Raw genomic sequence first — 12,053 nt, forward strand, 5'->3', positions numbered from 1 at the left:
TTTGCTAATAAATGGAATTAGACCAGTATCAGAGCGTTAACGTCTCAACAGAAATTAACATTTTTGTCCTTGATTACTTTCCTCATTACTTCCTCAGTAACTTTGATTTGTTAGAACAAATTTCACAGGTTGATTTCTTTTGATCCAGTGTTTCCTCTTTCTAGAGTAGACTGAAAAGTGAACCACTGATTTTCCTAAGGCAAAGTTTTATGTATCAGTATTATGAAGGAAATTTTCTAACAAGGCAGTTATGTGTTCTCAGTACTGGCATTTCTCACTGTGGTCTAGGATATGAAAGAGGTGTTTATGATTTCTGCTACAGACATCAAAAACCGTAGAGCATGCTAATTGAATTGTGTATGTATGCACAGAGTTCCCATCTGTTCAGAGACTAACCCTTGACTTTAGTCTCTCAGGGGAGTTCCGTACATTATTCTTTTTCATTTCTAAGGGCTAAGATGAGGGCAAACCAAAAAATTAGATACTTGAAAAAAGAGATAGCAAAATATTTATTTTTTTCTCTTCTGCAGAGGGAACGTCCACCGCCTCCAGCAAAGCCACCGCCCGATGAAGAGGAAGAAGACCGCATAGATAAGAAGTATTTTCCCTTGACAGCTTCTGAGGTAGAGGGTTGTGGGTTTATTCCCATTGCTGAAATTTGAGTTTGTTGAAAAGTGCATCAATGTGTGCTTTAAAAGACTTTGCTTTCTCATCTTCTCATCAGCTCTTTGGATTATAAATTTGTATTATGTGTACTAGTAATCTGGAATAAGACCTTTCAAACTCACAAAGAATTTTAATATAGTTCTCACAGACAGGCCCGGTATTGATCTGCCATACCACATGGAAAGTAAAATGTACATTTTTTCCTGGCTCCAATAAGCTGAACAGTCTCGCTTTTTGCTTTTAAGCCTCTTGTCTTTTGATACAAGATGTAGAGCCTCCCTTTAATCACTGTTCCCTAGACCGTGCCTCATTAGCAAGCTTTAGTGCTTCTGCCCCAAACATCTTATTCCTGTTTTTGTATTTTTTCCTGTTCATTTCACATGAAGACTCTACACCAGGACAAACATGAATTGAGCTATGAAGACTCAATTAGGAAAGACATAGGAATTATGTGGGATGGCTAGGGCTGGAAGATCAAAGAAGTTTATTTGAAAAGAATAGTCTACCCTTTTGAAAAGGAAATGTTATCTTGAGGCAAATAACTCAGTCACTTAGAAGTGTGAAAAAATTGTGTTTTCCTTAATCTTTCATCTTCAAAACGCTCTGCTAACACTCCCTGCCATTAGGAGAATATATCTATGGAATATTTATTGAAAATATTACATAATTTTATTAGTCATTTTGTAGCTCATTCAATGCCCTATTCTCTAATTTAAAAATCAGCTAATATAAAACAGTTAATTACTCTTATCACTTTATCCCTAGAAGTTAGAGTTAATGATTTTTTACAGTATTGCCACAGACCATGGCATGTTCTTTTATTCAGTATAAACACATGGAACCAGAAGGATGGCTTTAGTTTAACAAAATGTATAAATACAAGGAAGCTCTTTTAAAAATGTAAAAGTCAGTGTTAGAGATAGGGGAAGATTTCTATGCTAGGTACAAATTCTGTCCTTAATTCTTTCCTTTAATTACAAAATGCTTATTATAATGTCTCATCTAAGGGTTTCTAGATTTGCAACCTGTTATTACCACCTCTGGATAATAACACATTTCCAGTAGATCCAAGTGCACGCAGTAAATCCTTCCATATTTTTATATAAATAGAAGTTTGTCTCATTACCCCCCTCCTTTTTTTTTTTTTTTTTTTTTTTTTTTAAACAAGGAGAAGCCTAATAATAAGCATATTCAGTTGGGGCTGGTTCTCTGTAAATGCCTTCTGCCCCTCTTTAACAAGGACTTGAGTTAAAATTCATAATGCTTGGGCAAGGCTCTTAAAGAAACACTGGATTATACCCAGAACTTTCTGTTCTCCCAAGGTTTTCTAAAGCATACAATGTGGCAATAAAACAGTGTCAAGAAGTGGTGGCTGGGAGAGAGAAGGGGGAAATCTTCATATTACTCTCCTAGATGGGAGAGTTTGAGATACATTTTCTAAAACTTGCTTCTGAATAGCCTGGAATTCTGGATCAGTTGGACCAGCATAGTCAGTATTTGGAAGATGGTGAAACACTGAATTTGCTAATTTACTGGCGATTATAGGTACCTGAATATAGAGGTGATAGGCCTGCATATGATCCAGGCAGATTTTGTTCATATGCTGTAGTTTGTAGTCTGAATGGTCTTCAAAGTGTACTATTATGTATATTTTTTGGACTTTGTTGTCTTTCACTGTCTTTCCTTATACTGTTAAAGCTTTAATACCCTAGACCCTATCATATCTCAGGAGACACTGACTTCATCAAACTTAGGCATTTGTCTTTGGCAAGTTGTCTGCCCCAATATTTGTATTCCTATTCCTAAGCCTGGTCATTGTCAGATGACTCATAGAAGCCTTTAGGGGAAACCAGAGTATACCTAGCTCTAGGAGTGCTTGTCAGGTTAATGACCTGATCATGAAACTGGCTTAAAAACATTAGACACATATACTCACACACATACACATGCTATGTAGATGTTTTTGCCCACAGAAGGGGCTGCCAGCTGCATCAGGACTGGCTGTAGTCTTCTCTGTGCTCAAATGTGCTAAGTATTCATGGAAGTTGCAGCTGCTGGAGTATCTCTTCCCAGAAAGCTCCCACATCCCAACTGGACATTCCATTGGTCACTGTTAGGTGGTGACTGCTCATAGCTTTTCTCTGCCGCAGAAATGTTGCTTTCCACATAGCCGGAAAAAAAAAAACTATATATATATATATGTATATACACACACACACACACACACACACACACACACACATATACATATATACATATATATATACACATATATATATATGGCTTTGATTTATTGCCAGCCCTGGAGTAAAGGAAAAATAAAAAAAGATTAAGGAGTAATTTAGCAAAGAGCAGAATCCTTTCTGTTGAAAATCAGTTATTGCCGTATTGACTATGACACAGGGCTTCTGGAGTGGGAGCTAGGAAGGCTCAAAGAAAAGCAGTTTATTGCTTTATTGTGAGGATTTTTAATCCCATAGCTGGTAGGAGCCAGCACCAAGAAGAAATGATCACTCTACTTGTTGTCTGGGTATGAGCAATTGGATGAAGAAAAAAACGAAAGCCAGAAGAAAATGAGGCCAAACTGGTCCAGAATCAAGGGAATTGACTTTTATGCCCATGGCTCTGTTGTGAGCTTTCTGTAGAACCTTGGAGAAGTCCCCAGACCTCTCTGGGAACCAGGTTTGTCATCTACGAATGAGAGAGCAGAACCGGGTGCTCTCTGGCTGTTACTGTGATGGTTAGGATCCCTTCCAGCTCTGGCATTTGATGGTTCTCTGCCTCTATTTGTCCTGCACAAGAACTAGGCACAGAGTGAAAGCAGGTCCAGTGGGCTTGATTTTCCACATGGAAGTCATCAGCCCTCTGCTGCATGAGAATAAAGGATATTATAGGCTGGGCATCCAGGCTGTCAATTACCTACCTTTGAAGGAAGCATGCCTGAGGCTATATGAGAGCTCTTCCTGTGTGCAGAACACTCACTGAATCAGATTTCCAGGGCTCTGTGTAAGTGATAGCTGTAGGTGCGTAAACCTGCAGAACACAAATTCCTGCCTGTGATGCCTGTGGTATTACGTTGACACAGTGTGAACTGCTTAATGGTCCCTCTTTGTTCCCTTAATTGTGTTCCTATGAAGAGGCAGGGAATAAGTAATATGAGTAAATGGCTCATTGTAATGAAATAGCTTTTAGCTTCCAGGTAGCTTGCTGTAAGTGGAGGTTCCTGCTGTGCTTAGCAGAATTTTGGAAGGAAACTGTCCTTTTGCCTTTAGAGTGGCAGCCTTGTTAACAAACAGGAGCTGCAGTTTCTCATTTAGTCTGAGGCTACTAGAGTCCTTGTTGTCTCATTAGGCACATAACACAGTGAGCTATGCCTTGAGAAGCAAAAACCCGATGAACCACAAACCTGACGCATTTCCAGTGGGCTGAGGGACATGTCAGTATGGAAGGAACTCTCTGTGTTTGCCAAGGAATCACGTTTTTAGGGTAGCATTATTTGTTAGATGGAATTGGGAATTCCCCCCAACTCCCACCCCCTTGTTTGTAATACATTACTTGTCCTAGCCAAACTGATCAAGAAGAGATCTTGAGCCTTGGTTTGCTGTTCTAATAAGTAGGATTTGTCTTAATACTAGCTTATTCTTATTTTTCTTCTTATTTTGCCTGTGAAATAGATTGGATTCTTAGGACAACTGGGCCAGAATTATCCTCTAAAGCAAGGACATCCATTCTCTCTCACAGAGTGGCTGTAGCACTAATTGTGGTGTCTACAGCTTGATTCAAGGGAAAGCGTGGCTACTCTGGTACCAAGACAAGCTGTGGCCATCAGGCCCTCAGCTGGTCAAAGCCTTACAGTTGCCAGGTGTAGGAGCCAGCTCTGGTTCTGTTATTTCATCAGAGACACTTGACTGCCTGGATTAGGAATTTCTCAGTAGACAGCTGCTTTTCCCCCTCCACACTGAAATTCAAACTTTCTAGCCACTTGACTCTTCAGAGCAGAGATGGGTGGAAGTAATTTAAAATTATATTATCATAAAGGTTATAGAAATCCAATTTTGGGGATATCCTTCCCTATAACCCTCAGGACCTCTGAAGAAAGGCTCACAAAAATAGAGATGGACTTACAGACAAGTTTGTTTCTAGTAAACGTGAAGTGTTGAGGGTCAGTTGGAAGTCATTTTGGTTTCCTCTTGAGGAGGTGGGAAGGATTCCAGTCTTTGGATAGTATATGTGCATATTAGAAAAGAAACATGGAGAAAGAGGTCTGCCTTCACGATGGAGCATGGCTAAAAGCTGCTTGGCAAGTATTAGCCTCGGAAAAGAGATCATGCAGAACACTGTAGGCATGGGAGATGCAAGAAAGGAAGGATCCTGGATTTTATTTAGCATTTTTTGAAGACTAAAATCAAAGAAAGGGGAGTTTTTTGTTTTTTTGTTTTTGTTTTTCCTTAGAGACAGGATCTTGTTCTGTCACCCAGGCTGGAGTTCTGTGGCACAATCCTGGTTCACTGCAGCCTCAAACTTCTGGGCTCAAGTGATCCTCAGAAAGGGGTGTATTCTAATCAAAGGCCATTCAGATTAGAGATATGGGTATATATCCAGAAATGCAGTTGTGATTCTATGTGACACTTGAATTATTCACCTTCTCTTTTCCACCTTTCTTCTTCTTTGATGAAAAAAGAGCCAATAATCTCGAATTTGTTCCACACTGCCTGTCTTGGTATTAGCCACATGCACAAGATACACTGGATGTTTCTCTCCCTTAGGTTCTGTCCATGAGACCTAGGATTCATGGGAGTGCAGCCCGGGAAGAAGACGAACACCCTTATGAACTGTTGTTAACAGCAGAGACAAAGAAAGTGGTGTTGGTGGATGGAAAAACAAAAGGTACGTTCCCCACAACTCCTGGCAGAACCAACTCCAAAGGGATTTTTAAAGTATGTGATCCTGAGTGGAAGGGGAAGATGTCGTAACTGATATTCCTTGGGTTGTGGTGGTTGGGTTTCATGACGGTCTGGGATGGTTGGTACATTATGGCTTTTCATTTCCAATACCTGACCTATATGCTCTAGGATGGAGTTGGCTGCCACCTTCAGTATGTGAAGCAAAGAAAAGGTTAGGTCAGACTAGGTGCTAACTGTGGGAGGAGAGACCACCAGCCCCACGGCAGAGATTGATTTGGGGTCTCAAATCATAAACCCTCAAGTTAATGCTGTGGAAAAACAAGCTCGACAAGTCAGTCCCTTTGGGTTCAGGCTGACGGCACAGACTCTGCTTTTGAGTCCTGACCTCAGAGTGAGACACTCCTGGGGAGGGGCCCGTGATTGGCTGCCACCCTGTAACTAGAGTGCTCTGTCGCCTTGGCCTACTTTCATTGCCTCTGCAAAATTCAGTTTCCTCTGTAAGGGAGTGAGTGCTGCAGTACTGAGATCCAGCCCATCGATATAAGTCCAGTCACGACAGAGGTGAGTGTGCACTGCTGGAGAATTTGTGTCAACCCCTGTTCTAAGGAAGAATGATAAGGGGCAATGCAGTTCCCACTGCAGTTTGAAGGAACTCTTGTGACCTTTCCCAGCTCTCTACAGCTTGCAGGTATTAGGGCCTTCATGGGGTATGCGTACCTTCTTTCAACCCTAAGACATTCCATGGTTCAGGTAAGAACAGAGGATGAGATGGTTTCCTTTGAAATGCCCTTTGCTGAGATCTGTCAGTGGGTAGAGGGCGGCAAAGAGAATGTGTGCATATGTGTATGACATTGTAGACTTTATTTTTAATGGTCCTGTTTAAAAGGTTTTCTCTTGCATGCAGACTTTGTGGTCATTTTCATAGTGTTTTGTTTTGTTTTGTTTTGTATTTTATGGTTTCCATTTGGAGCTTGTTAAAAAAGTTATAATTTAGATACAGTAAAATTTATCCTTTTTGGTGTGTAGTTCTGTGAATTTTGACAGATGGAGTTGTATAACTGCCATCACAATAAAAATATAGAACAGTTTCATCCCCCAAATTTTTCCATGTTCTTTTGTAGTCAACCCCTCTCCCTTCCCTTATTTCTCACAACCACTGCTCTGATGTCTGTCCCAATAGTTTTGCCTTTTCAAGAATGTCATATAAATGGAATCATACAATCTGTGGCCTTTTGAGCCTGGCCCCTTTCACTTCACTAATACATTTGAAATTTATCCATGTCATTGCATATATCAATAATTTGTTCCTTTTCATTGCTACTATGCCATTGTATGGATATACCCCAGTTTATCCCTTCTCTAGCTGAGGGATATTTGGGTCATTTACAGTTTTTGGCAATTACAAATAAAATCACTATAAACATTCACTTGCAGATTTTTATGTGAACAGAAGTTTTCATTTCACTTAGATATGTACCTATGAATGGGATTGCTGGATATCCCAGCAATAGATGTTTAACTTTATATGAAATATATAATATGTTTAACTTTATAAGAAACTGCCAAACTATTTTCCAGAGTGATTATACCATTTTGCGTTTCCATCAGAAGTGTATGAGAGTGATATACATCTACTTGCTATATATATCATCCCTAGCACTTAATATTGTCAGGTTTTAAAAATTTTAGCCATTCTGGTAGATACGCAATGTTAGTTCATTATGGATTTAATTTGCATTTTCCTAATATCTAATGATGTTGAGCATTGATTAATGGATTAGTTACCATCCTTAATATCTAATTAAATGTCTATTCAAATTTTTGCTCATTGAAAAAAATTAGATTGTTTTCTTATTATTGAGTTGTGAATTCTTTATATATTTTACATACAAATTCTTCATTAGATATGTGATTTTCTCCCAATCTGTGACTTGTCTTTTTGTTGCCTTAACAGTGTCTTTTGAAGAGAAGTGATTCTTAATTTCAATAAAGTTCAATTTATCCTTTTTTTAAAAAATGGATAAGGTCACCAATCTTTTTTTTTTTTTTTTTTTTTTAAGATGGAGTCTTGCCCTGTCACCAGGCTGGAGTGCAGTGGCCCAATCTTGGTTCACTGCAACCTCCACTTCCTGGGTTCAAGCAATTCTCCTGCCTCAGCCTCCCAAGTAGCTGAGATTACAGGCACGTGCCACCACGCCCAGCTAATTTTTGTATTTTTAGTAGAGCTGGGGTTTCACCATGTTGGCCAGGATGGTCTCGATCTCTTGACCTCGTGATCCACCCGCCTTGGCCTCCCAAAGTGCTGGGATTACAGGCGTGAGCCACCGTGCCTGGCCACCAATCTTTTCTATGTTTTTTTTGCTAAAAATTTTATAGCTTTAGGTCTTACATTTAAGTCTATGATCAATTGTGAGTTAATTTTTATATATGGTTTTTATATATGGTGTGAGGTATGGATCAAGTTTCCTTGTTTTACAAATGGCTATCCAATTGTTTCTGCACAATTTGTTGAAAAAGACCTTCCTTTCACTATTGAATTGTCTTTGCAACTTTGTTACTTTTTTCAGAATTGTTTTAGATATTCTAGTTCCATTGTCTTTCCCATTTAGAATCAGCTTATTGATTTCTTCTCCATCCCCACACCCAGTTCTTAGTGTGCACAGCTTGTTGATTTCTACAAAGAGTCTTGTTGGGATTTTGTTTGGGATTATATTGAATCTATATTGATTGTGAAGAATTGATAACTATATTGAGCCTTCCAATCATATTGGTAGATTTTTTTTTTTTGAGACAGAGTCTTGCTCTGTTGCCCAGGCTGGAGTGCAGTGGCACGACCTCAGCTCACTGCAACCTCCACCTCCCAGGTTCAAGTGATTCTCCTGCCTCAGCCTCTCGTGTAACTGGGATTACAGGCGTCCAGCACCATGCCTGGCTAATTATTGATTTTTAGTAGAGATGGGGTTTTGCCGTGTTGGCCAGGCTGATCTCGAACTCCTGACCTCAGGTGATCCACCCGCCTCGGTCTCCCAAAGTGCTGGGATTACGTGAGCCACCAAGCCTGGCCATATTGGTAGATTTTTAATTAAAACATTTAGAAAAGGTGAAGTAGAACACCAATGCCCTCTCTAGTCATTTGATAATAAATTATACTTAGAAAACTAACCCTTAAAAAACAAGCAATTAATGAATGCGGTGTTTGAAAATGGTTCATAGTGAAGGAATAATTTTTAGCATCATGGAGGAGGGAGATTCCAATTCTTTCTTTCTTTCATTCAAAGGTTTCATCTGGAACCACTACCAGATAATTGACTCAACCTTTGGAAGAAAGAAAAGTGGAAAGTTAGACTAACTTCATAAGTGGGGCTGGTGTCCTTAGCTACCAAGTGTGCTTGAAAGGGATTTTGTATCCCCATATCAAGAGATGGTTAGGTTAAGGAGGGAACTGCCAAGGAGGACTTTTGGCTACGCATCTGGTCCTCCTATGCTTTGGTTTCTTCCAATTCTGCAATATTGGGCTAAGTGTTGAGAGTGGGTGGTATAGAAGCAGATTTAATTGAACCACAGGCTGTGGGATGCGCCTGCCTCAAGGCTTGCTGCTTAGATCACTCAAAGAGCTTTCAGACAAAATAGCTGAGACACTGAATATGAAAATGGGCTCTGCTAGTTTCTTAGACGCCTTGCCTATCCTGGCAGCCTGGCAGGAAAAGCTAGCCTAGATGGAGTGCCTGCTAAGGTTGGTATAAGTGAGACACATCAGCAGACCATGTGGTAGGTATTACTGAATCTTTTCTGCATTTCCTTTAATGTCATTGTCTTATGCAGCTTTTATGAATTAATTGATGAGTTTTCAAAAGGCCATGTTAGTGAGACTATCAGAGCTTTTAACCCCTCCTTAGTATAATTTAAAAAACTACAATGTGTGAGGGGTGGTGAGGGAAGAGAGAGACCCTCTCATATTGTTTTATATTGTTTTATATTCAGAAAAGGAAAGAGAAGCAAAACTAAAGGCAGGTAGCCAGGCGCTTAGGAACCAGACCCGAAACCAAGGAACCAGACCTGAAACCAGGCCTGGGCCTGCCTGACCTAGGCCTGGTAGTTAAAATTCCACCCTTGGCCTAGCAACTGATGTTATCTATAGATTATAGAAAGACATTGTAAAACTTCCCGGTCTGTTCTGTTTCACTCTAACCACCGGTGCGTGCAGCCCCTGTCACGTACCCACTGCTTGCTCAATCGATCGCGACCCTCTCACGTGGACCCCCCCTTTAGAGTTGTGAGCCCTTAAAAGGGACAGGAATTGCTCACTCGGGGAGCTCGGATTTTAAGACACTAGCCTGCTGATGCTCCCAGCTGATTAAAGCCACTCCCTTCACTATCTCGGTGTCCGAGGGGTTTTGTCTGCGGCTTGTCCTGCTACATTTCTTGGTTCCCTGACTGGGAAGCGAGGTGATTAACGGATGGACGAGGCAGCTCCTTAGGCGGTTTTAGCCTGCCCTGTGGAACATCCCTGCAGGGGACTCCAACCAGCCAAAGTGACGCGGATCCTGAGAGTGCTCCTGGGTAGGCATTTGCCCCGATGGGACGCCTCGCCAGAGCAGTGTGTGGCAGGCCCCCGTGGAGGATCAGCACAGTGGCTGAACACCAGGAAGGGACTGGCATTTGGAGTCTGGACATCTAAAACTTGGTAAGACTCGTCTTTGGAACTTGCCCACTCCGTCTGAGTGGAAGCGTGGCCTGATCACCCACGGCGTGCCTTTATCGGCACTTTGGTTTTGGTTTTGACTTGGTTTGAATTCCTTGACAGGATTGGTCTTGGAAATTTGCCTGTACCATTTGAGTGGAAGCGTGGCCTGATCACCCACAGCATGCCTGTACCTGCGCTTTGGTTTTTGTTTTTGACTTGACTTGGATTGCTTGATACTTTGGTTTTGGTTTTGACCTGGCTTGGATTTCTGGATACTCTGATTTTGGTTTTGATTTTGGTTTGGTGTAAACTGCAAAAGTGTGTGTGTGCCTTTTTTACCTGTTCTTTGTTTTGTGGTGTGCGTGTGGTGTGAGCGTGGTGTTTTGTCTCGAAGAAGCATGGGTCAGGAACAATAAGCCCAGCCTACTAGGAACTATGTTGAAAAATTTCAAGAAAGGATTTAAGGGAGATTTCGGTGTTACTATGACACCAGGAAAACTTAGAACTTTGTGTGAAATAGACTGGCCAGCATTAGAGGTGGGTTGGCCATCAGAAGGAAGCCTAGACAGGTCCCTTGTTTCAAAGGTATGGCACAAGGTAACCTGTAAGCCAAGGCACCCAGACCAGTTTCCATACATAGACAGTTACAGCTGGTTTTAGACCCCCTTCCCCACCACAGTAGTTAAGAGAACAGCAGCATAAGCGGCTGGCAGAGGCAAGGAAAGACCAGCAGAGAGAAAGAGAGGAAAAGATAGGAAGAGACAGAGAGACAAAGAAGGAGTCAAGAAAAGAGAGAGAGAGACAGAGAAAGAGAGAGGCAGAAAGAGGAAGAGACAGAGGCAAAAGGAAAGTCAGAGAGAGAGAGACAGAAAGTCAAAGAGAGAAAGAGAGAAATGTCCAAGTAGTTAAGAAAAAAATAGTATACCCTATTCCTTTAAAAGCCAAGGTAAATTTGAAACCTATAATTGATAATTAAAGGTATTCTCCGTAACCCTGTAATACTCTAATACCACTTTGTTGTCAGTGTAGTCAGTGTAAACAAGGGCATATCCCGAAAGCACTGAGGCCTTCCTATCAAAAATCCTTAACCCAGTAACCCGCGGATGGCCCAGATGCATTCAATCTGTAGCGGCAGCTGCTTTGCTAATGAAAAAAAAAAAAAAAGCCATCTATACCAATTCTAAGTTAATTTAGACTAAACAAGGTCTTATTAATAGCAAAAGATAATTGAAATCCCAAACTTACAAGGTTTTCAACAAAAGTAAAGTTTGCTAAAAGCTAACGGTGTAACATGTATTATAGTAACTTTTAATCTTGTGGCCTTAGACAGTCTAGTCCACAGACGTAAAGAAAGTTCACTTAAAAAAAAAAAAAAAAAAGAATGGTTATCTTCAAAAAAAAAAAAAAAAAAGTGGGGGGGGGAGGCAAAATTTATGTAAAAAGAGTGTTATATAGTAAATTCTTGTCCTGAAATAAATTAACCGGTTGTTTAAAGAAAAAAAATGTTTGTAATAAGTCAGAAAGTTGAGACATGTTGAAGAATTGTCTGCGAAAGTCGTGAAAGAAAAAATGTTATAAAAAAAATTTATGCAAAAAATGTTGTATAATTTAAAAGTAATAAAGCCTCCTGAGTACTATTAAAGAAACAGTTTATGTGCAAGGTGTATAAGGAAAGTAAAATATACCTTTGGTAAAAAGATTATAAGGAGGCATAAGAATGTGGATTTTTATGTACATTAAAAGGTTAAAAAAATTATTGCTTTGAAAGTTTAAGCAAGTTTTAAAATGTTAATTGTAAA

The 12,053-nt window shown here is 40.3% G+C and overlaps 1 protein-coding gene across 13 annotated transcripts in view; it reads left to right on the top strand.

Annotated features, from left to right (window-relative positions):
- ANKS1A (ankyrin repeat and sterile alpha motif domain containing 1A) overlaps positions 1–12,053 on the top strand; it is a 200,967-nt gene that overhangs the window by 99,903 nt on the left and 89,011 nt on the right. For all 13 annotated transcript variants that reach the window (XM_024248716.3, XM_054558727.2, XM_054558730.2 and 10 more), the window contains 2 exons: positions 531–623; positions 5,433–5,553. In XM_024248716.3, the coding sequence (XP_024104484.2) occupies positions 531–623; positions 5,433–5,553 (214 nt within the window). The remainder of the gene's footprint in view (positions 1–530; positions 624–5,432; positions 5,554–12,053) is intronic.

The sequence above is a fragment of the Pongo abelii genome, chromosome 5, assembly GCF_028885655.2.
Source record: "Pongo abelii isolate AG06213 chromosome 5, NHGRI_mPonAbe1-v2.0_pri, whole genome shotgun sequence".
In the NCBI taxonomy this organism is placed as follows: Eukaryota; Metazoa; Chordata; class Mammalia; order Primates; family Hominidae; genus Pongo; species Pongo abelii.